Consider the following 26,789-nt stretch of genomic DNA (forward strand, 5'->3'; position numbering starts at 1 on the left):
CCCTTGATTATTGTCATTCGATCCCCCAATTCCCTCCGTGATCCTTGGGATTGCAGTAGCATGCTGTATCGAATTGTTGCCGGAGTAATCATGGTGACCTCCCCCGCGAACCACCGCCCCTGTACGGAGCCATTGTGCCCCGAAAGTCGTTTGCCGTCGTTGTGGTAAAGCTTTCAGTTCAAGGCCGTATGGCTTTTCCTGGAGATGCAGAGGTTTTAAAAAGAGTCTAGGACAAAATCTTTCCGAGTGTCCAATGATGCCGCAGATGAAACAGAAAGTGGGCAACCTTTCGTACTTGAAATTAACCCAGTACCATGAGGAGTCGTCTATGCTAATCTTCATTCTCCTTTTGATCGGCTTGTCTACATTGATCCTTACCCGGATGCGTAGGTAGTCCCTCCAAACGCCCAAGAAGTTATTAGGATCCGATTCAAGAAAAGTACCTATGAAATTCCCAAGAGCCGTGATCACACTAAGGGTCATATTTCCAGTTTGTAGGTTGTGAAGTTGTATCCACATATCGACATGATTGATGTTCACCAGCCTTGGATTGTCCCCTTCTTTCAACCTTGTGAAGATAAAAGGCTTACGATCATACGTCCACGGACTACCATCTATAACCCTTTGAATATCCACCTCGTGGTAGAATTGAAATAAAAATAGATTCGGATTGAGTTCCTTGACGTACATTCCCATGCCCGGTTGCCAAAGAGATGCCATCATATTTTGAAAAACATTGAAGTCCGAGACTCGACCCGTCAACAGTTTGCCCACCAAACACCATCTAGTATCGATTACTACTTCTTCTGCTTTGTTCACTGGGGCCCGAAGAACCTCTCCCTCTTCCTCTTCTAGTGGAACCATGTCCCCACTTGTCAACACATCATTCCCACCCATGCTACTAGACGCCATATCGACACAAACAAAACAAACTCAAGAACAGCAAACCCTCAAAATAGAGAGACAACTACGTATCAAAAGATACGACTACAAAAAAAATATTTATAGATATATTATTCAACAAGTTAGGAATCATGTTATTAGTTTCCACTTTTTCATACTTTTCAAACTTTAATTTGCGGTTTTAATAAGTAACTACCGTTTCCCGGACATTATAATTAGTGACAAAGTTTCAAACATTGTGATTTTTTCTTTTTCAAACATTGTCAAATATATATATAAAAGTGAAAATAATTCGCTGGTTACAATTTCAGAATGTATATATAAAGTGAAAATTGATTAGTGAATGACTAGGAAAAGACTTTGAAATTTTCATACGAGAAAAGGCAAAGAAAAAAAAATAGAAAAGAATGAAAAGAAAGATAGTTACAAATAATATAAAGTAATTTACTAATTTCTTTGATGACACTCTACAGTAAAACATGGGACCGAGGAAAGTAGGTATTGATGATTGACTTCATTCTAAAGCTCCCCCAACATGGAATTACCCAATATATAACCAATAACCTTAAACCACATAAACCTCAGCATATACCTATATATAAGCACATGACAACACACACTCGTTCACTACACAAAACAAACATACTTATTAAATTCCCCAAAAAGCAAATAATAACTCAAACACCCTTTTTTCCAAATTCTAGTTCTTTATTACTTTCCAATTTTGATAGTGGTCAAGAAATAATGGGTGTTCCTTCTCCTCTTCAATCTTCACCACATATGGTGGTTTTTTCATTTGTTATAATAATAAGCTCTATTTGGGCCTTTCCGATGGCTGCAGCCATCACTAGGCATTACAATTTTAATGTATGATATATTTGATTTTATTTTTTTTTTCATTTTTACATGCACACATATAAAAATGTATAGCTATAGTAATTAAGGTAATTATATATAGCATATATATTTATATACATTGCATTGTGTATATGCAGATAACACTGAAAAATGTGACACGGTTGTGCCACACGAAGAGCATCATCACAGTGAATGGTGAATTCCCAGGCCCTCCCATCATTGCTAGAGAGGGAGATAGGCTTTTGATTAAGGTGGTCAACCAAGTTCCAAACAACGTCTCCATTCATTGGTATGTACTATGTAATAATTAATAATTAATATTAAATAAATCATATTGCACCAAAATATTACATATATATAGAGTTTGTTTTAGGACACTAGTGCCTAACATTGCCAATAGGTGACTCCTTTAATTCATTAATTAGTGATATTTCTTAAAAATTATTAAATTAAATTATATAAGATTTAATGTTTAATTGCATTAATAAAAATATAACATTGTAGTAATATTTCTCATAAATTATATATATGAGTAAATTAATATTCATGGCTACATTAAAAATATTTATATGATAATTATTATGACCTATTATAACATGTTATTAATTGGTAAAAATTTTATTTTTATACTCAAAATAATTATAATTAATTATATACTTAAAATAACTTAATTTTTCGTTTAAAAAAATTAATTTTTAATTAAAATATTTGATATATAAGATATTCTTCACAAGTATATGTATAAATATTTTTTATTTTTATTTATAAGAAAATAAATAAAATCAAGGTTAATATTAAATTATAGATATTTTATTAATTATTTTATTTAATTATTTTTAATGCAATTTTATTTATTTTTTAAATTAATCACAATCGTTAATAATAATTTAACAACTAAAATAAATGTAATAAGAGTAATTATATATATAAAATAAAATAATAATTTGTTTTAATAATGTTTAACTTAGATAAGATTCTTATTTAAAAAAATGTGAAGCGTTACTTTCTGTAATATTTTAGTTTACAAGTCACTCAATAATAATATTAGTTCATATATATACAAATATATTTTAAATAATATTTATAACATTGGTATAGACTATCATTGTATATTATGGGCCCGTTTGGTACCTCGTACAAGAGTTGTATTATATTAAATAATAAATAACATTATGTTTGAATAAAACAATATATTGTATTAATTATTACGACCAAATTTTTTAAAACAATATATGGTGTATTATTTAATACATAACAAATGGTTCGTATTAGCTTGTATTATAATATTTACAAAAGATTCAGGGTCAACACCGATCTTCGACCCGGACACGGATCCGGGACCCGAACCCGAACCTGAATCCAAACTTGGGACCAAGACCTGGACACCGGACCCCAGACCCTGGGACCTGGACTCGGATCTAGACTTGGACCTAAACCCGAATCCGAGACCTGGGTCCCACCTGGGCCCAAACCTGGGACCCTAGACCCGGACTCGGACCAGAGACCTAGACCCGAGACCCAGACCCGGAGCCGGAGTGGAACTCGAACCGGGATCCAGTCCCGGACCCAGACCAGAACCGAGACCTGGACCTGGGACTGGGACCCAGACCCGTAGTTAGTGTAGGGTCAAGTGTATATTAAAAATATATTATAACTTTACACAATCTATTAATACAAGTCAATACCAAATATAGTATTGTATTAAATAATACTAATACAATACAATACAATCTAACACAATACAATATGTTGTACAAAACGAGCCCTAGTATAACTTATAAGAAATCTGATTATTGATAGTGTGCTTTACCTGTTCCTTACCATAATTGTTATTTTTTTTCTTAGAAGACATATAAATATATTTATTTATGTGTATATATATGTTTGTTTAAACAAAAGAAACTGGTCTTCAAAATTATTATTGCGCTAGGAAAATTATTTTATAATTTTTTTATTTTTTTTTAAATTTACGGTTAAGTTGCCTGATAGTTGCTTTGGTGATTTCTATTTAGATTGCTATGTAGATTTTAATTGTAATTTAGATTACTCTATTAGTTGCTATGTAAATTTGTGAGTATAAAAATAAAAAAAATCCTTATAAAATAATATTATCAAATTAATGTAGATATAAGAAATGCAAACAATAATCCATATATTATTCATTAATTAATATTAAGAGTTAGTCACATATTGCTAATGTGTGGAAATAAATTGTGATATATAAGATGAATGAGCTACTCCTCCCATTGCCAATTAGTTTTGAGATGGAATCTCGTTCATCTTATCCCTAAATTTTAATATGGTATCAGAGCCACTTGTGATCCGTTGTGAGCCAGTCCAAACAGATACTTTCATTGTCTCCCCTTTTAACCTCCATTTGTGACCTTTCGGCTAATGTGTGCCAATTTCTAATGTTGTGGTCTTTGACCTGTTTCAAAAATCTACAAATATCCTGACCTGTACACCCACAAATTTCCCAATATTTGGCCTTGTGGGATTCTTTCAAATGTCACGTTCGGTCCTATGGTCTCTTAAAGGTCCGTTTACTATACCTACACTTCATGCCCAAACGTGAGGATGGTGTATTAAGAGTTAGTCCCACATTGCTCATGTGTGGAAATAAATTGTGATATATAACATGAATGGACAACTCCTCCCATTGCCAATTAGTTTTGAGATGAAATTCCATTTATCCTATCCCCAAATTCTAACAATTAAGAAATAATATTCATTTATATTACTATAGTATACCATGTTTTTTTTAACACCTATAATAATAAGATGTTTTACAATACTAATTATATATAGATTTTTTTGAAAGATTATATGTTTAAGTATTAAATTATTAGGCTTCGAAAAAAAAATAACAACTAACTACAAGCAACTCTAAATTTAAAAATTTATTGCTCATTATAAGCTTTGACACTTGTCAATTTTTAGAACATATTAAAAACTATATATCATGAATTTGTTCCCATTAAAAATAAAATTATAATTTGTCGTTCATAAATTAATAGTTATAGAAGGTTATTTTTTTTCTCCGGCCAAACCCACTAGCTTTACTTGGGCATAAGTGCGGTTTGATCGAGGTTGTGTTTTGTTATAGCAATTAAGTTTTTGTTATTGTGATTAGTCTTATCTCTATGATATGGTTTTAAAGTTTTAATCTTGTCTCTGTGACATGGTATTGAGTGTTTTAGTTTAGTCTGTGTGACATGGTTTTGTTTTGTTTCGTTATTGGTTGTTCTTTGTTGTTCGATGGCTCGCCATCAAATTGCTGTTAGTGGTTGAGAATAGTAAGTTCTTTGCGACTTAAGGAGTTATTAGTAGTGCAGTTACTTACCTTGCGCAATAGTTGAGTGCTCAAGCTACGAGATTGAATGAACATGCTGCAACAGTTTCTACTGTTGTGTCTTCTGAGCGGTAGATAAAACTAAATACAGGTGTTCTTAAGTTTAACTATGATGCTGCAATCATTTTCATCTTTTTTTTTTTTTTTTGTCTCCAACGGAAAAAATATTCTAAATAGATTGCATATTATTATTTTAGCTTATTGTTATTAATAAATTTACATAATTTATTAGAAAAAAATAAAAATTATTTCAACAAATGAATCGCCCTAATAAATCAAAGGGAAATTTGATATTATATGCTTAAAATTAATTTATCCACTAAAAATATGCTAGCATATTTTGCATCATGCAAAATATACTCACACTATTTTTCTATCCAATTTTACCCTTAAACAAATAAAAATCAAACATCCATGTCTCTCTCTCTTTCTCCGGCGTTAACCCCGACCTAGAACCCCTACCGTCGAACACACAGACCCAGAACTTCAGTCGCAAGGCCTCGCCGTCATCTTCTCTCACGGCCTCTCTCGTTTTCTGCATTTTTTTCTTCTGGTTTACCAGGTTTTTGCGATATTTTGCGATATTTAGCGATGTATTTGCAATGATAGAACAAACCTGAGGTCAGGGATGAAGTTTAGTGATGATTTGCGATATTTAGCGATATTTCGCGATGTTTCGCGATGTTTAGCGATGATATTTGCGATATAGTGAATTGGAGATGTTTTCACGATTTCGAGACGTTTTCGCAACATCTAGCGATGTTTCGCAACATCGTCAAAAATCAAAAAAAAAAAAAATGTAGAAAACAAGCGATGTTGTGAATTAAAGACATTTAGAGATGTTTCATGATTTCGCGATATTTCGCGACATTTAGCGATGTTTCGCGACATCGTCAAAAACCAGAAAAAAAAAATGCAGAAAACAAGCGAATGGGTTTCGCCGGAAGTGGTGCGGTGGTCGTGGGTTGTCGGGTGCTTCTCGTGGATGGTCCGGTGGGGTTTTGTTGGGAATGGGTTTGGAGAGTTAGAGAAAGAGAGAGAAACGAGAGAGTTAGAGGGAGAGTGGGGGTTTGAAATGAGAAGGGTATTGTTGGGATTAAAGATGTTTGGAGAGTATTATTTTTACATTTTTTTTAAGAAGCATATAAAAACAATTTATGCTTTTTTTAAGTATATAATGTTAAATTTTCCTAAATCAAATGCACTTATTTTTTTCTTCATATTATATATAAACTATACTCTTATTTATTTTTATAAAAGAAGAACTAATTGACCTACTATCCAGTGATCTCTTAAATCTCTTTTCCCCTCCACCTCATGTCTCTAATAATAATTATTGATTACGTCCTTTTCTCATATCCAACTAATTTATCAAATAAATTCTGGCCCAAGTCATATATTTAACACAAATGTACAAGTATGTGTTAGACAATTTATATGTATAAACTGAAATATATGTATGTGTATATAAAATGCGGAATTAAACAAACATATATATACTATGAATAAAGGATCGAAATACCTCCAGCCATTGAATCTTTAAGCTTCAAACCCAAAAACTTTGATCTGCAAAGGAAACTCGTTGATGTGGGTAATCGGGCTTCCTCGCTCTCTCAACTCTCTTTAGATGGAATTTGCTGTTATGAACAGAATGAGTGAGGAGCTCGGGGACCGAAACCCTATATTTATAGGTGAGATACTCCATCAGTATCTGTGCCACATTAATTGTCAGAATATTTTGACAATTAATTCAGGAAATCAAATCAGGTAATGAATATAGAAATCTGACCATATATAGAATATTACGTAATTGATTCTGTTCAGATTCAATGAATATAAAATATTCATTTATCAGAATAAAAAATATTATTTTATTTCCTTAATTAGAAATATTCTAATATTCTCCCACTTGGTCAGCATTTAAACTAAAACATTCAAACCCAAACGTTCCTCATTATATAATAAACATACGAATCATAGCGACATGTCCTCATTATAAGTCGAGTATTATCTTCCATGTATTACGATATATTTATTATATAACAATGTACTTTATGTGGCAATGTACTTAAGTGAATAAACCCTAACTCTTATGTTTATTCAGGTCCTCTTACGATAATTTTCTCAGATGAAATTAAGGTGCACATAAATATGAGAAAATATCGAAATTAGAGTTTCATTAAATAATTTTTTTGTTGTACAAATAAAAAAAAAACTGCATATGGGTTAACTGAATCCCATATTTACTTTATGATCCTTGAATTTGTGTTGCGGCATGCCTTTAGTCAAGGATCTATGCGATCACCCAATTCAGTTTGCGTGATTAATGACCACTTATCACGGCTTTTTATGGCTAAATACTTAATGTCGATATGCTAGCTTGGACCAGTACTCTTAGAGTTATTAGCCATAAATATTGTAGCTGAATTTATCGCAAAATTTTCTTAATGGCCTAATGAAACTGTAATTCTGAACTCTAGGCCTACTATGAAACTCTATAATACATCATACGAGATGTATCCTCAAAACAATAAATGAATCTGACTTCTATAGTGGAAATAACAATCAAGATTCTCTACAATATAACTTACTGGTAATCTTAAGGACGTAATAAAATATTGATTTACGTGAATAAATACAACCAGTGAAGTATGTTAGAATCTAATTGGTTAACTATATTTCCAGATGGTCAATTCATCTTAAAATATGTATGAATATAATTTTTAGTATCTTAAAGATACCTCATCACTTTGTATGAAAAATAGAGTGGTCTTAACTTTAGTTATTCTGATACTACTTAACGATCCTGAAATAAATGTAATGCAAAGTCTTATTCAGACTCTTAGGCATACATTAGGCTTCTAAAATAGAAGCAAATGAATGTTCTTAATTTATTCTCACTTCAGATCATTTTTCAGATACTGGTTCGAGTTGAATTTATCACACTTAAAGATAAAAGTTATATCTGATGAATAATACATAATTTTATTTAATCAGAGATGCTGTGGCTACTCTCTAATTAATTAAAATTATATATATTATTTATATTCCTTATCTCAAAATAATAATTTAAGATATGAATGATTTCAACTTATATAGAAAACTTTTATCATCATTTGCAAGTAACATATTGTCGACGTATAAAACAAATATTACTCCCACTAACTTTCTGGTATATAATTATTTCCATAATTCTCTTTTCAAACCTAAAGGAAAAGATGATATAATACCAATTTGTGAGATGTTTGTTTTAATCTATAGGTAGACACTTTAAGCTTGCATATGATCACCTCTATTAGAGGAAAATCTTTATGGCAGTCTATATACCTTCTCCTCTAGTTCACTATTTGGAATTGATTAATGAATTAAAACAAGCAACAAATGCCAAGGTCTATAATAGAATCTTTTATAAAAACAATTGAGAATGTAAATCTCCTTTGTTATTGATTCTTAGTTCAAAATGAACTTCTTAGCAATGAATATTCTTTTATATCTTTATGTTTCTCAATGTTGCCTAATGAATATTATTGGTGAAAAAACCTATGCTTAATTAATGTTCTCCACCCCATTAGGCAACTTTACTAAAGATAAACTTTATTGCTCTTTAAGATATTCATTTCTTCATTCATGGCATGTTGTACTACAACTTCAATTCTTTATCATTCTATAATTTAATTTGTGTCTCAAATTAATATTGTAGTTGAACTCTTATTGTACAAAATGTAATCACTAGAAAACATTGATCTTACTGTTCTAATAAGTCATCTTAAGGATGGACCAACAAACTCTTAAAAGAGCAAATGGTTCAATAACATGTTATTTTAGAAATTGTAAGCAATTACTAAATAACATAACTTATTAGAATTTTACCAATGACTTGTATATTATTAATGATTAGTTATGAATTCTCAATAACCATTAATCTTAAGGGATGTTGTGAATCATAATTAATCTAACACTTGAGGTGGAAGTTTGAGAAAATATGAATGATCTTTCTCGGAAACTAGGTTCCTAGATTGATCACTCCCACTGATCAAGTCAATTCTTAATTCCACAATTCTAGTGTTGTGAGATGGATAATAAAATATGTAACCCTTAAACCTTATAGCTTTTCAAATGAAATATGCTCATTTATGGTTTAGGGCCCAGATCTTTTCTTTGACAATTGTACTCTAACTATATATGGGTATTTATAAAATGTGTACATGTCATCAAGTCGGTTTTCAACCTTATCACAACTCAAAATATGTTTGAGAAACAACTTTGGTTAGAACACGATTCGATATGTACACCCCATTGTTGAGTATCAATAGACAAAGATTTAGAAAAGATTGGAGTTTGCTATGTAGGCTCTACCCTATGTACAAAAAATGCTTAGTTTCTTAAATCTGTTACACACTATAATTTGGGTGTACCAAGCATATGTATCGGGCAATGAACCCATGCTTTTAAAGAAACTTTGCAAATAGACTGGGAGTTTATCCATACTCACGAATTTTAATGTAGTATTCTCCATTTTATATTTGATCTCACTATCTTAATATGCAAAATGCACTATTTCTCTACTTAAGATTTAAATGTCTTTGAAACATATAAATCTATACTTTCGTAGAAATATAATTTATGTGAGTAATCATTAAAAAAGAGATGCGAAATTTGAGTCCATGTCTTCAAAATTAATTGACTTGTATGATTTCTAATATGATAGAATTCTAATATGCACCGATTTTGACTTGTTGGAATACATATTCTTAATGAATTTCACACAAGTTCTAAATAAAGTTAGTAAAATCAAGTGTAATGAAGATCCCCACCATTTACTAACATTTATTCTATTTATGGAGATATGTTCCATAATTTTTGGTGCTATAATGTAGAAGAATTCTTATTAATAACACATTTCTTATTGTCAGATTGAACTTGCATATCTTTATGAGTGACATCATTTGTAGTAAAGACCTCTAAATGTGTCTAAATCAAGTTTCAATAGAATCTTGGAACATAAAGATCTTTGCCAATTTTAAAACAAAGCCACTACTATATTGCTTGTTCCTTAAACTTCTAAATGTGAGAACTTATCTTGTCTGTGGATAAGATTTGCTCACAGTTACTGACTTTCTTAGGTTTATTTGTAAACCTTGCAAGAAATTATGAATGTGGAATAACAATCTAAAATAATCCACTATGTGTTAATAATCACATTAACTATATTAGAATGAATTCATACACAATAAATTAAAATTTATTGGTGATAATAAAGTGTGATTTATTTTTCTTAATTATACAGTAAAAACTGTATATGCTAGATGAAATTATCAGAATAAATTTTGAAAATTTCTACTGTTATGGAAGAAATTTTCTACTAGTATGGAAGAAATTTATGAATAGTGATGTAATAAAATTACATATATAGTTTTGAGGTTTAAATGAATCATGTTTTTACCAATGAATAAACATGCTTAAATATGAAATCTTATTAAACAAAAATTGCCTGTGGGCTAAATTTTTAATTTAATAAGATTAGATTTAGATGTAGATTATGATAGATTTACACAATTTATGAAAAACTTAAAGTTTAATATTTCTATCTTAATGAAAGGTATGAAACACTTAATTATTTATAAATGTTTCAAAATTTTATACTTTATGATAAAATTATTAAATTAAATCTACATAATTTCCTGTGGGATAAATTAAGAGAATTCAATTTAATATATTAATTATGTAAATATAATAAAATCCCTGTAGGGTAAGATTATTATGTTTACATAATTCATGTCCATTATGTGATCTTAATCCACTTAATGTATATAATTTTATATAATTAAGGATGCTGTGGCTACTCCCTAATTATTTAAAATTATGTGGTTCACTTGACACCAAAGTATAAACTGAAGATTAAAATTTTATTAAATCCAAAATTGCCTGTGGGCTAAATTTTAAATTTAATAAAATTATATGAACTTTATGATAGATTTAATTAAACAATTAGTTTAGGAAAATGAAGTTTATTATCTATCTTTATTAAATTTGTGATAACACTATTAAATTAAATCATCATAACTCCCTGTGGGGTAAATTAAGAGAATTTAATTTAACATATTATCCTAATTAATTATACAAATATAATAAAATCCCTGTGGGGTAAAATTATTATACCTATATAATTAATTACAAGTTATGTCCATTAAGGTGAATTTTAATTAATATATAATTTTATACAAATAAGGATGCTGTGGCTACTCCCTAATTATATAAAATTATATTTTCACTTTGACATTAGGTATTGGGCTCTACCTAAAAGTAATTTCGTTATTAACATAGTAGACAATCACTGAGATTAATGCTCCTAGTGTGGTCGTCCGAAGATCATTAAAAACCGTTCTAGATATGAGCATTTGTCCCAAATTCATGTTTTCTTATGTCAAACCACAAAATTACTTACATTTTATTCATTTTAGGAAGTTTTATGAATATTTTATGAAGTTTTATGAAACTTAATGTGCTATATAAAATATTCAACCTATCTTAATGTTTGAATATTTCTAAATATATCTAGCACTATAAAAGGAATTTATGTATAGCATTTAAATCATACAAATCTAAATTAATTGCATTAAACATAAATTTGCCAAATAAATACAAATTAATACAATTATTGTATGATAATAAATTAAATGCTTAATTCCATAATATATAATTAATTATGCATTTATGACCATATAATATCTTAAATATTTATACTAATAATTAATTTGTATAAATAAGGTAATTATACAAATTAGTACAATTAATTATATGGAATGAATTAAATGCAAAATTAAAGACTATACTTAATGGCGTATTTTTTCAAATTTTATTAATTTAAACAATAAATTACATAAATTTGGTAATAAATAATTAAATGCACAATTATACAAATTGCACAATTATTACATGCCTAAATAAATCATGTAATTAATTACCATATTAAAACAAATTTCCATTTTCAGTTTATACTAAATAACATATTAATTCTAAATATATGTATTAAATTAAAAATGGAAATTAATGAATGTAATTTATTGACTAAATTAATAATAGGAGAATAATTTATATTTCCAAATAAATAAAAAATATATAAAAAAAAAAATCGAAATTTTTTCCCTTTTTTTTTTTTTTTTGAAAAATACACTGCCATAAACGACATGATAAAATTTCCTTAAACTTCCAAAAATCATGAAATCAATTCCAAATGAATCTAAATGCAAAAATTAAGACATTCATATAGATTTTATGCATCGAAAATACATAAAACAAAGACTTTAAAAATCACCAAAATTTTCTGAAAAATAATTTTGAGATTTCTTTGTTTTTTCAAAGTGGATTTTCATGCTTAGAACAATCTATATTAATATATGAATGTATTAATACATATACAATATATATATATAAATATATATACATATATATACAGAAAAATAAAAATACTGTATGTATATATATAAACATGAAATGTATATATGTATATATTTGTATATAGCATTTAGATATATATATATATACAACATATATACGTAATGAAATGAAGAAAAAATATATATATATGTATATGAATATATATATATATATGAACTGAATGAATAAACAAGTATATATGTATGAAAATATATATGCATATATATAATTGAGATTGAATGAATATGAATATATAAATATATACACAAACGAAAATAAATATATATATCAACACTGAATTAAATATATATATATAAACACTGTATATACGAGTATATATATATATATGAAACTCAAACTAAAATCAAGGCAGAGATATATAATCCGCTCTGATACCAACTGTTAGACAATTTATATGTATAAACTGAAATATATGTATGTGTATATAAAATGCGGAATTAAACAAACATATATATACTATGAATAAAGGATCGAAATACCTCCAGCCATTGAATCTTTAAGCTTCAAACCCAAAAACTTTGATCTGCAAAGGAAACTCGTTGATGTGGGTAATCGGGCTTCCTCGCTCTCTCAACTCTCTTTAGATGGAATTTGCTGTTATGAACAGAATGAGTGAGGAGCTCGGGGACCGAAACCCTATATTTATAGGTGAGATACTCCATCAGTATCTGTGCCACATTAATTGTCAGAATATTTTGACAATTAATTCAGGAAATCAAATCAGGTAATGAATATAGAAATCTGACCATATATAGAATATTACGTAATTGATTCTGTTCAGATTCAATGAATATAAAATATTCATTTATCAGAATAAAAAATATTATTTTATTTCCTTAATTAGAAATATTCTAATAGTATGAAGATAAAAATCAAGCAGGCCTCACATTTTTTAAAACCTAGAAATATTTGAATTGACACAAAATTATTACACTTCGGACAAATGTTATTAATATGTATGATTGTCAATATTAGTGTAATTAAGTATTAAAAAATGAAGATGTTGTTGTGCTTAATAGTAAATAGCAATACTCTTAAATTTGAATAAATATTTAAATAAATAAATCAAATAATAATACTCATTTTTATTGATGCAATTTGTGCTTATCATATTTATAGAGTGGTATCCTCAAAGGTGACTTATTTATTAGTTATTAAAATGTATATTCTTGTATATAATAATTTCATTTTTTGGGGGTTTAATTGATAATGCAGGCATGGTATTAGACAGCTTCGAAGCGGGTGGGCAGATGGGCCAGCATATATAACCCAATGCCCCATTCAAAGTGGCCAAAGTTATGTGTACAACTACACCATAACTGGCCAGAGAGGAACTCTGTTTTGGCATGCTCACATCTCATGGCTGAGAGCAACTGTCTATGGACCCATTATTATCCTTCCTACCCACAATGATTCTTACCCTTTTCCCAAACCCCACAAAGAAGTTCCCATCATTTTTGGTAAATATTAATTTTACATTTTTACCATATCATATTCATACCAATTATTTATTATTACATTACGTAAGTGATTACTTAGCTAATAATAACAACAATATTATGCAGGTGAGTGGTGGAATGCGGATACAGAGACTGTTATCAGCCAGGCTCTTCAGACTGGAGCGGGCCCAAATGTCTCTGATGCCTACACAATCAATGGGCTTCCTGGCCCATTGTACAATTGTTCACAGAAAGGTAAATGAACCACACATGCATCAAATTTGAACTTCCAAAACCTTTAGTGGACCATATATGCTTCTTTTTATATATAAACATATGATTTTGGTTGGTAATAATTTATTTACTGGTTTTGGTTGGTAATAATTTACATTACATGGTGATTTTGCATGTTGCAGACACTTTTAGATTAAAGGTGAAGCCAGGAAAAACCTATCTCCTCCGTTTGATCAACGCTGCACTCAACGATGAACTCTTTTTCAGCATAGCAAATCACACTGTAACCGTAGTTGAAGCCGATGCCCTATACGTCAAGCCATTTGAGACTGACATTATACTAATCACGCCTGGCCAAACCACAAACCTTCTCCTCAAAACAAAACCAAATTCCCCACCAAACCACACTAAATTCCTCATGCTAGCCAGACCTTACTCCACGGGCCTAGGAACTTTCGACAACACCACCGTTGCTGGAATCCTCGAATACGAAAACCCCTCCAACAATCACCACCACCACCACCACCACCATCAACATCAAGATAGTCACAATTCAAATACTACAAAGCAAACATTATTGCTTCTCAGACCAACTTTACCACAAATAAACGACACGTCGTTTGCTGCAAACTTCAGCAGCAAACTCCGGAGTTTGGCCAATTCTAAGTACCCTGCAAATGTTCCTAAAACGGTAGACAAGAGGTTTTTCTTCACGGTCGGGCTTGGAACCAATCCATGCCCGAAAAACCAAACGTGTCAGGGACCAACTAACCAAACAAAGTTCGCTGCTTCGGTGAACAACGTGTCATTTACTCTGCCTTCTACTGCTCTGCTCCAAGCCCATTTCTTTGGGAGATCAAATGGGGTTTACACTACGGATTTTCCAAGCTTCCCTCTCAAGTTCTTCAACTTTACAGGAGTTTCTTCCAACAGTACTAATATTACTAATGTTAGTAATGGGACTAAGGTGGTTGTGCTGCCTTACAATGCTAGTGTTGAGTTGGTTATGCAGGACACTAGTCTTCTTGGCGCCGAGAGCCATCCTCTTCATTTGCATGGCTTCAATTTCTATGTCGTTGGCCAAGGTTTCGGTAATTACAATTCGAAAACCGACCCTGCCAACTTCAACCTCGTTGACCCTGTCGAGAGAAACACTATCGGTGTACCCTCCGGTGGTTGGGTTGCCATTCGATTCCTAGCCGATTGTTAGGTCCTTTTTTGGCAATTTAGTTGTCAAAATATTTCTTAATTAATGTGCATTTTATTGAGCATTCAATTTGTTTTTATCTACTCTAGACCCTTTTTCCAGGGGGAGTTGTGTTTGGTACTTGTGAACTTATTGGGTTTAAAAGTTAGCATGTTTCTTTAGGAATTGTTGGTTTTCAATTGTGTTACTCAGGGGGAGTAGTTATTTGTTATGGCTAACTTTAACTTCCAGGTACTTTGTGTTAAAAATTATTTTGTTCATCTAAAGTGCCAAAGGGGGAGATTGTAAAGTCTTTTTTTTGGCAAGTTAGTTGACAAAATAATTTTTCCATTTATGGTAAGATTGGTGTGCATTCATATTCGATTTCTTACCTTATAAATTCGGATTGTAGTTGCCCTTTTCCTTGTTTGGAAAGTTGCACTTTCAGCTGAACTTTCCTTTGTTGAAAACTTCTCAAAAGAGAAGGAATTCTCTTTTGGAAAGTTGTCTTTTTTAGGGAAACTTTGTTTATTGCCTTTTCCTTATTGATTTCGATTGTATCTTGATACAATCAGAATATCTAATCTGTTTTTGGCAGGAATCAAACATTAAAAGAAGATCGGACCCGATTTTAGTAAGTTTCCCGTTTCTGGGCAGATTCGCTGCGTCAGCATCCGAATCTGATGTAGCAGATCGTGTTTCTTTTGGAAAGTTTTTGTACAGCTGCTAATTCGAACTTGTGGTTGCCTCTTTGGTTTCTATGATCTATAAATAGAGCCTAGAGAGCAACCATTCGAATTACCTCTTCCATTATTCATTTTCTACATTTATCTTTTGAGAGAAGAGAGTCTTTCTTTGTTTTGTGAGAGCCTAGTTGTTCATCTAGGTTCTAGTTGTTCTATTTCTGTTCTTACTCTATCCTAGAGGTTGTGAAGAACTACTTGACTGAACAAGAGATTGGTCTTCGGGAGAAGACTTGATAAAGCCTTACTTCGGGAGGAAGTAAGCACTTGGTCTTCGGGAGAAGACTTGTTGAAGCCTTACTTCGGGAGGAAGTAAGCACTTGGTCTTCGGGAGAAGACTTGTTGAAGCCTTACTTCGGGAGGAAGTAAGCACTCACACTTCAAAGACGAAGGGAGTTCGGGCTTGAAGGTGTTTCAAGAAGTCAGATTCATAAAGTGGATTACAAAGGATTGCGGCAATACTTTAGAGGGAGTCTAAACTTGTTTAAGTCAATTGTCTTTGTAATTTTGATACTTTATTAATTGATTTCATTCTCTGGGCGTGGCCCCGTGGACTAGGAGTGTTCGGGAGAACACTGATACCACGTACAAATCTCTTGTGTCAAGTTATTTATTTTTCGCAAATATTTTATATTCGCCTGTTCGGTTTTCTTTGTAAGCGAGAATTACTTTCTCGCCGCCGCAAACGCTTACGGCTTTTATATTTTCGTATATACAACTGACATTTGCAAAAACTCGGTTTTTCATTTGGTATCAGAGCGGGACACTAAACTCTTAGTGTGGTCCTATAACGTTTTTGTTAGAATGTCATTTTTTGCAGAAGGAAGTTCTATTTCTAGACCACCGTTGCTTAATGACTCTAACTATCCTTATTGGAAAGTTAGAATGAGGGCCTTCATCAAATCTCAAGATGAGAAGGCGTGGAGAATGGTTCTATCAGGTTGGTCTCCTCCAGTTGAGACAGATTCTTCAGGTAATACTACTATAAAATCCGAACCGGAATGGTCTATTGAAGATGATAAACTTTACTTTCTGCCTACAATAGCAAAGCCTTGCATGCTATCTTTAATGGTGTAGGTGAGGGTTACATTAAACTTATATCATCTTGTGTTTCTGCTAAGGAAGCTTGGGAGATCCTTCAAACTCAGTTTGAAGGAACTTCTGATGTGAAAAGATCTAGATTTATCATGCTTCAAACTAAATTTGATGAGCTTAGAATGTCTGATAATGAAACTTTAACTGAATTTTATGAAAAATTATCTCGACATTGCTAATGAATATTTTGCTCTTGGAGAAAAGCTTGATGATTCGTTCTTGTGAGAAAAATTGTTAGAGTACTTCCGTAAAGGTTGCCTGATACTAAACTTTTGGCAATGGAGGAAGCTAAAGATTTTAGCACTATGAAGGTGGAAGAATTGATGGGTTCCTTACGTACTTTTGAATTAAATCAACAGATTAAACAAAAGGACAAACCCAAATCCATTGCTGATAAAGGTAAAAGTATTGCTTTGAAAGTTGCTGATAATGAAAATTCTGATAGTGAATGTGATGATGAGATTGCTGTATTAACTAAGAATTTTCAGAAATATATGAAAAAGATGGGAAATAAAAAGAATACTTCGAAAGGTTCAAAAGGTAATACTTTTATTAAACCATCTGTCTCTAACAAAAAGGGAATTCAGTGTAGGGAATGTGAAGGTTTTGGGCATATTCAAGCTGAGTGTGCAAACACTTTGAAAAAGAATAAGAAAAGTTTCAATGTCACTTGGAGTGATGATGAAACCGAAAGTGATGAAGATAATTCTGAAAATGTTGCCCTAACCTCTGTTATGTCTAATGTGTTGTGTGATTCACAGGTGAAAGCTAGATTGGTATGTCTGAATAATACCACCGAACAAGAGGAATCAGATTCAGATGAGTCTGAAATCTGTGAAGAGTATCTTCCGAATCATACAAAGTCATGTATGAAAAATGGATTCAGGTTGCTTCTGAAAATAGAGAGTTGAATAAATTGAATAAAAAATTGTCTCATCAAATTGAAATGTGTGAACTGAAAATAAAAGAGTATGAGACAAATGTTTGTGATAAAGATGAAAAAATCACTCTCTTAAAGAAGGAACTTGAAAATTTTAAGAAAAATATTCAAATGCTTAACCCTGGATCATCTATTTTTGAAAAAGCACAAAATGCAGGTCAAAGAGGTTTCGCAGGCATTGGATCAAATGGAATGGAAAATTCTGGAGTCACAAAGTTTGTAAAATCTAGTGTTCCAACGAATCATTCTGAGGCTACAAAGTTTGCTGCCACAGTTTCACAGACTGTTGTAGCAAGAGCTGTTTCTGATGTCGCAAAATCTCCAGAATTTTCGAAAAGAGTAAGATCTCAGGTAAAAATATTTGTTCCTACTTGTCATTTTTGTGGTAGAAAAGGACATATTAGACCTAAATGTTTCACGTTGAAAAATTTGTTTAAAACAAATTATTTTGGTAATTTGAATTTTTTTCAAAAGAAACATAGTGCTTTGAAACAAAAATGGGTTGAAAAAGAAAAATGTCTAGTTGGTTTTTCTGATAAAAGTGCTGCTTCTCAAATGTGGTATTTTGACAGTGGTTGTTCTAGACATATGACAGGTGACAAGGATTTTTTAATGAATATCAAACCAATGCAATATTGTGAGGTCACGTTTGGTAATGGCTTAGCTGGTAAAGTTGTTGGTATGGGAACTCTAAATTTTGAAGGGTTACCTAGACTGAAAAATGTGATGTTAGTTGAAGGACTAAGGGCTAATTTACTTAGCATTAGTCAAATTTGTGACCAAGGGTATACTGTTTCATTTGATAGTGATCATTGCTATGTTCTTAATGATGATAATGAATGTATCTTGCAAGGATTTCGATCCAATGATAACTGTTACACTCTAACCCCTGTGTTTACTTGTCATTCAGCTATCAACAACACCACAAATTTGTGGCATGCCAAGCTTGGGCATATTAATTATAAAAACCTGAAAAAATTGTCAAATGCAGGTATTGTTCGAGGACTCCCCAAGCTTGGTAAAGAAAGTGTTGGTAAGTGTGAGCCGTGTCAACTTGGGAAGCAATTAAAACTCACTCACAAGCCTGTGTCTGATATCAATACCTCAAAAGTATTGGAATTGCTTCACATGGATCTTATGGGTCCAATCCAAGTTGAAAGTTTGAATGGTAAACGATATATCTTTGTGTGTGTTGATGATTTCTCTCGTTTTACTTGGGTAGATTTCTTAAGAGAAAAATCTGACACTTTTGATGCCTTTAAAACTCTTTGTCTGAGATTAAGAGTTGAGAAAGGTTGTAATATTGGGAAAATTGTTCGAATTCGAAGTGATCATGGTAAGGAGTTTGAAAATTCTATGTATGATGATTTTTGCAAGTCTACAGGTATAACTCATGAATTTTCAGCTCCCAAAACTCCTCAACAAAATGGAGTTGTTGAGAGGAAGAATCGAACATTGCAGGAAATGGCAAGAGTGATGTTAAATAGCAAGAAGTTGACAAAGCGCTTATGGGCTGAAGCTATTAACACAGCTTGCTACATAATAAACAGATTGTTTATTCGTCCAGGTACCTCAAAAACATCTTATGAAATCTGGAAAAGTAAGCGGCCCAATGTAAGTCATTTTCATATTTTTGGATGTGTGTGTTATGTCTATAGAGATCGTGAGCATATTGGTAAACTTGATGCTAAAAGTGATGTTGGTGTGTGTATTGGATATTCCTTAAACAGTAGAGCTTATCGTGTTTATAACATGAGAACTCAAACTGTTTTGGAATCAGCTAATGTGGTTGTTGATGATATAGTTTTTGGTTCTACATCTAACCATGAAGTGCAGGTATTTGTTGATCAAATGAAAAGTGAATTTGAAATGAGCATGGTTGGTGAGCTTAATTTCTTTTTGGGTCTTCAAGTGAGACAAATTGAAGGAGGTACATTTGTATCTCAAAGCAAGTATGCTAAGAACCTGGTCAAGAAATTTGGCCTTGAATCGGCTAAGCAGGTAAGTACTCCTATGAGCACCACACTGAAATTAACAAAAGATGAGAATGGAGTAAAGGTAGACACTACACTCTATCGTAGCATGAGTGGAAGTCTTTTGTATTTAACTGCTAGTCGTCCTGATATCTGTTACAGTGTGGGAGTGTGTGCTAGATATCAAAGTAATCCTATGGAATCTCATGTATCAGCTATAAACAGGATTATTAGATATGTTAATAGCACTCCTGATTATGGAATTTGGTACTCGAAAGATACCAATTCAAATCTTGCTTGTTTTAGTGATGCAGATTGGGCAGGAAATGCTGATGATCGAAAGAGCACAAGTGGAGGATGTTTCTTTCTTGGGAATAATCTAGTATCTTGGCATAGCAAGAAACAGAATTCCATCTCCTTATCCACTGCCGAAGCTGAGTACATCGCTGCTGGCAGTTGTTGTACTCAACTATTGTGGTTGAAACAAATGTTGATTGATTATGGGCTTGAATTGGGTGTTTTGACTATTTTTTGTGACAATACTAGTGCCATAAATATTTTCAAAAATTCTGTTCAACATTCTAGAACAAAGCACATTGATATAAGACACCACTTTATCAGGGAACTTGTTGAAAATAAATCATTGCAATTAGAATATGTTGATACTGAAAAACAATTAGCTGATATTTTCACAAAGGCCCTAGATGCAAGTCGCTTTGACTCCCTCAGAAAGTCGTTGGGAGTTTGCATTGTTTAATTTTATCTGCTCATAATTCTTGTACAATAGTGTTATGTGATTCATCTCTAGCTCTTAATCTTCTATCATTGTATTTTGACAAATCATGTTTATGCTTTTGGTTTATAATTAGTTAGGATCTCAGTCTGATCATACTTTGTGATGTTGTGCTAAAAGGTTCATGTTACTCTTTTTGTGTGTCTAGGATTAAATAATGTTCTTATACAGAGTTGAGCAATTTTTGTTTCAGTCTTGTCAGGCCCCTTGCTGGAATAGAGCTACCCATACTGAGGTGTGAAAGCCATCTGATGAGTAAGCTGGAACATTGTAATTAGCAACTATGATGAGGATGCACTACCATAGAAAAGGGCTACCTTCAGTATGGTGTGAAAGCATCCAGTTGCGGGATCAAATTGAAAAAGGCGAAAATGAAAAATCTTGCCAAGGACAATGATCCTATTTTCACTGCACACACTTATGTCTGACAAGTGTGTTCAAATCTGTAAGTCTCCTCTATTAAAATTAAATTGATAATCCTGGTTCACAATTTTCAGTAACATGCATATCTTTTTCCTCAACATCAATTAAGTATGATTATTTCATGAGATACTAATTAGTTATTTTCCTTAAAAGCATAACATGTATTCTACTTTGTCAATTGTCAATGATATTTGATTTCTCTGCTTGATTCGAATCACATATACTTATTGTACACATTATATTTTATTTTCGGTTTTAATTTAAATAATAAAAAAAAAAAAAGAAAAAGGGAGGGAGGCGTGTGACTTGTTTCATGGGCTAAGAAAATTTTGTGCTTAAATGGTAAGTATCAACATTTATTCTTCCTTGATTTATTTTTGATATGTTTTCATTTAAAGATTGAGCTTTTATATGGTAATGTGTCTTTAATCTTGAAAGATTGACTTATTTTTGGAAATATTGTTGGTAATTCTAGTTTAAAAAAAAAAAGGAAAGGAGAAATTTTTGCAAGATAGTGGGGCGGTTTCCATTTGTGTTCTTGGGCTGGTAGTTTCTCTTTTTAAGTTGGTTTCCTCTTTTGATCCTCTCTCTCATGATTGTATAAACCAACCTCTTTTGTCTTTTATTTTCCTAGCCTAGCTACCCGATTCCTATTTGTTTGTGTTCTTGTTCTTTGTTTCTCATTCTTACTTTCAGAAATTCATGGCTACAACTAAGAACCTATGGCATCCAAGGAAAATGGTGAAATCTGAATAAGCCCCCTCAAATGCTCCTCTTGTTGCTCCAATCGTCTTGCTACCATGGAGGAGGTTCAGCAAGAGATGTTCAAGCAGTTGTCCTCATTGATCAAGCTTTATGGGGCATAAGTTTTCTTTCTTTTGGTTTTTGTTGGACATATTTCTATTTTTTCATTGCTTTTTGTCTTTGGCCCTTATAGATAAACAAAAAGGGGGAGTAATTGTATACTCAACTGTCTAGGGGGAGTTGAGGTTTGTGTTTGTGTTCATCTTTGGTCAAAGTTAGCTGTTTATTTTGGTTTAATGTTGTGCTTCTCAGGGGGAGTTTTTATGTTTATTTTGCTAACTTTGTTTTGTAGGTGGTTGTTAATTAATAATATTTTGATTATCTAAAGTGCCAAAGGGGGAGATTGTTAGGTCCTTTTTTGGCAATTTAGTTGTCAAAATATTTCTTAATTAATGTGCATTTTATTGAGCATTCAATTTGTTTTTATCTACTCTAGACCCTTTTTCCAGGGGGAGTTGTGTTTGGTACTTGTGAACTTATTGGGTTTAAAAGTTAGCATGTTTCTTTAGGAATTGTTGGTTTTCAATTGTGTTACTCAGGGGGAGTAGTTATTTGTTATGGCTAACTTTAACTTCCAGGTACTTTGTGTTAAAAATTATTTTGTTCATCTAAAGTGCCAAAGGGGGAGATTGTAAAGTCTTTTTTTGGCAAGTTAGTTGACAAAATAATTTTTCCATTTATGGTAAGATTGGTGTGCATTCATATTCGATTTCTTACCTTATAAATTCGGATTGTAGTTGCCCTTTTCCTTGTTTGGAAAGTTGCACTTTCAGCTGAACTTTCCTTTGTTGAAAAACTTCTCAAAAGAGAAGGAATTCTCTTTTGGAAAGTTGTCTTTTTTAGGAAAACTTTGTTTATTGCCTTTTCCTTATTGATTTCGATTGTATCTTGATACAATCAGAATATCTAATCTGCTTTTGGCGGGAATCAAACATTAAAAGAAGATCGGACCGATTTTAGTAAGTTTCTAGTTTCGCGTATTCGCTGCGTCGACATCCGAATCTGATGTAGCAGATCGTGTTTCTTTTGGAAAGTTTTTGTCAATTGCTAATTCGAACTTGTGGTTGCCTCTTTGGTTTCTATGATCTATAAATAGAGCCTAGAGAGCAACCATTCGAATTACCTCTTCCATTATTCATTTTCTACATTTATCTTTTGAGAGAAGAGAGTCTTTCTTTGTTTTGTGAGAGCCTAGTTGTTCATCTAGGTTCTAGTTGTTCTATTTCTGTTCTTACTCTATCCTAGAGGTTGTGAAGAACTACTTGACTGAACAAGAGATTGGTCTTCGGGAGAAGACTTGATAAAGCCTTACTTCGGGAGGAAGTAAGCACTTGGTCTTCGGGAGAAGACTTGTTGAAGCCTTACTTCGGGAGGAAGTAAGCACTTGGTCTTCGGGAGAAGACTTGTTGAAGCCTTACTTCGGGAGGAAGTAAGCACTCACACTTCAAAGACGAAGGGAGTTCGGGCTTGAAGGTGTTTCAAGAAGTCAGATTCATAAAGTGGATTACAAAGGATTGCGGCAATACTTTAGAGGGAGTCTAAACTTGTTTAAGTCAATTGTCTTTGTAATTTTGATACTTTATTAATTGATTTCATTCTCTGGGCGTGGCCCCGTGGACTAGGAGTGTTCGGGAGAACACTGATACCACGTACAAATCTCTTGTGTCAAGTTATTTATTTTTCTGCAAATATTTTATATTCTGCCTGTTCAGTTTTGCTGTAGCAGAATTACTTTCTGCTGCTGCAAACGCTTACAGTTTTTATATTTTCGTATATACAACTGACATTTGCAAAAACACGGTTTTTCATTTGGTATCAGAGCGGGACACTAAACTCTTAGTGTGGTCCTATAACGTTTTTGTTAGAATGTCATTTTTTGCAGAAGGAAGTTCTATTTCTAGACCACCGTTGCTTAATGACTCTAACTATCCTTATTGGAAAGTTAGAATGAGGGCCTTCATCAAATCTCAAGATGAGAAGGCGTGGAGAATGGTTCTATCAGGTTGGTCTCCTCCAGTTGAGACAGATTCTTCAGGTAATACTACTATAAAATCTGAACTGGAATGGTCTATTGAAGATGATAAACTTTCTGCCTACAATAGCAAAGCCTTGCATGCTATCTTTAATGGTGTAGGTGAGGGTTACATTAAACTTATATCATCTTGTGTTTCTGCTAAGGAAGCTTGGGAGATCCTTCAAACTCAGTTTGAAGGAACTTCTGATGTGAAAAGATCTAGATTTATCATGCTTCAAACTAAATTTGATGAGCTTAGAATGTCTGATAATGAAACTTTAACTGAATTTTATGAAAAATTATCTGACATTGCTAATGAATATTTTGCTCTTGGAGAAAAGCTTGATGATTCTGTTCTTGTGAGAAAAATTGTTAGAGTACTTCCAGAAAGGTTTGATACTAAACTTTTGGCAATGGAGGAAGCTAAAGATTTTAGCACTATGAAGGTGGAAGAATTGATGGGTTCCTTACGTACTTTTGAATTAAATCAACAGATTAAACAAAAGGACAAACCCAAATCCATTGCTGATAAAGGTAAAAGTATTGCTTTGAAAGTTGCTGATAATGAAAATTCTGATAGTGAATGTGATGATGAGATTGCTGTATTAACTAAGAATTTTCAGAAATATATGAAAAAGATGGGAAATAAAAAGAATATTTCGAAAGGTTCAAAAGGTAATACTTTTATTAAACCATCTGTTTCTAACAAAAAGGGAATTCAGTGCAGGGAATGTGAAGGTTTTGGGCATATTCAAGCTGAGTGTGCAAACACTTTGAAAAAGAATAAGAAAAGTTTCAATGTCACTTGGAGTGATGATGAAACCGAAAGTGATGAAGATAATTCTGAAAATGTTGCCCTAACCTCTGTTATGTCTAATGTGTTGTGTGATTCACAGGTGAAAGCTAGATTGGTATGTCTGAATAATACCACCGAACAAGAGGAATCAGATTCAGATGAGTCTGAAATCTGTGAAGAGTATCTTGCTGAATCATACAAAGTCATGTATGAAAAATGGATTCAGGTTGCTTCTGAAAATAGAGAGTTGAATAAATTGAATAAAAAATTGTCTCATCAAATTGAAATGTGTGAACTGAAAATAAAAGAGTATGAGACAAATGTTTGTGATAAAGATGAAAAAATCACTCTCTTAAAGAAGGAACTTGAAAATTTTAAGAAAAATATTCAAATGCTTAACCCTGGATCATCTATTTTTGAAAAAGCACAAAATGCAGGTCAAAGAGGTTTCGCAGGCATTGGATCAAATGGAATGGAAAATTCTGGAGTCACAAAGTTTGTAAAATCTAGTGTTCCAACGAATCATTCTGAGGCTACAAAGTTTGCTGCCACAGTTTCACAGACTGTTGTAGCAAGAGCTGTTTCTGATGTCGCAAAATCTCCAGAATTTTCGAAAAGAGTAAGATCTCAGGTAAAAATATTTGTTCCTACTTGTCATTTTTGTGGTAGAAAAGGACATATTAGACCTAAATGTTTCACGTTGAAAAATTTGTTTAAAACAAATTATTTTGGTAATTTGAATTTTTTTCAAAAGAAACATAGTGCTTTGAAACAAAAATGGGTTGAAAAAGAAAAATGTCTAGTTGGTTTTTCTGATAAAAGTGCTGCTTCTCAAATGTGGTATTTTGACAGTGGTTGTTCTAGACATATGACAGGTGACAAGGATTTTTTAATGAATATCAAACCAATGCAATATTGTGAGGTCACGTTTGGTAATGGCTTAGCTGGTAAAGTTGTTGGTATGGGAACTCTAAATTTTGAAGGGTTACCTAGACTGAAAAATGTGATGTTAGTTGAAGGACTAAGGGCTAATTTACTTAGCATTAGTCAAATTTGTGACCAAGGGTATACTGTTTCATTTGATAGTGATCATTGCTATGTTCTTAATGATGATAATGAATGTATCTTGCAAGGATTTCGATCCAATGATAACTGTTACACTCTAACCCCTGTGTTTACTTGCCATTCGATTCCTAGCCGATAATCCAGGTAAAATATAGAACCAACATGTGTTATTATTGATTGGGTATATCTATTTGGTATCTGATATTGTGTGACAATTGACATAAATTGCAGGGGTTTGGTTTATGCATTGTCACTTTGAAGTCCATTTGAGTTGGGGTCTAAGATTAGCGTGGATAGTCCAAGATGGGAAGCTCCCTAATCAGAAGCTGCTTCCTCCACCGTCGGATCTACCCAAATGTTGACCTTTATTTGGATGGTGACTAATGGAGGACCTATTAATATATGATGAGAGCGCGGCAGCCTTTTCCCACTTCCGTTTTTTATTTTTTTTAACTTACAAACCTTTTTTTTTCTATGATTTTGTTTTCCTATATATTCTCTTTTTGGTAACAGAGTGCTTGTGAAATTTTCTACTGCGAAATCCTTTTCCAGAGTCCTCCAATATTAAATTGAATAAAATAATAAAAGAGAATAATATTGAGGAGAGCTTGTGTTCTACCCGGCATGAATATCAGAGCTAGTTGTTTGTTTGTTGTAATTGCTCAAATAAGTATAATAAACACATTCATGAAGCAATGCTTCTGATTTATTTC

The 26,789-nt window shown here is 32.2% G+C and overlaps 1 protein-coding gene across 2 annotated transcripts; it reads left to right on the plus strand.

The window, feature by feature from the left end:
* The first annotated feature begins 1,298 nt into the window (after positions 1 to 1,298).
* Positions 1,299 to 26,789, plus strand: LOC115720113 (laccase-17). Of its 2 annotated transcripts, XM_061110729.1 has the most exons (7): positions 1,299 to 1,770; positions 1,899 to 2,050; positions 13,787 to 14,031; positions 14,137 to 14,265; positions 14,427 to 15,425; positions 26,191 to 26,220; positions 26,308 to 26,789. In XM_061110729.1, the coding sequence occupies exons 1-7, from the start codon at positions 1,408 to 1,410 to the stop codon at positions 26,436 to 26,438; spliced, it is 2,049 nt and encodes a 682-aa protein (XP_060966712.1). In that variant the 5' UTR covers positions 1,299 to 1,407; the 3' UTR covers positions 26,439 to 26,789. The 2 variants fall into 2 exon arrangements, with proteins under 2 accessions (XP_060966712.1, XP_060966713.1); XM_061110730.1 differs by lacking the exons at positions 26,191 to 26,220; positions 26,308 to 26,789 and having other exon boundaries at positions 1,303 to 1,770; positions 14,427 to 15,469.

This window comes from Cannabis sativa, chromosome 2, assembly GCF_029168945.1.
Source record: "Cannabis sativa cultivar Pink pepper isolate KNU-18-1 chromosome 2, ASM2916894v1, whole genome shotgun sequence".
Classification (NCBI taxonomy): domain Eukaryota; kingdom Viridiplantae; phylum Streptophyta; class Magnoliopsida; order Rosales; family Cannabaceae; genus Cannabis; species Cannabis sativa.

Excerpts from the sequence above, each read along its gene's own strand:
- LOC115720113 (XM_061110729.1), top strand. The coding sequence starts at position 1,408 with ATGATTGACTTCATTCTAAAGCTCCCCCAACATGGAATTACCCAATAT. Across the intron at positions 1,771-1,898 it reads CTAGGCATTACAATTTTAAT|ATAACACTGAAAAATGTGAC; the intron begins GTATGATATATT and ends GTGTATATGCAG. Across the intron at positions 15,426-26,190 it reads TGTACCCTCCGGTGGTTGGG|TTGCCATTCGATTCCTAGCC; the intron begins TTGCCATTCGAT and ends CCCTGTGTTTAC.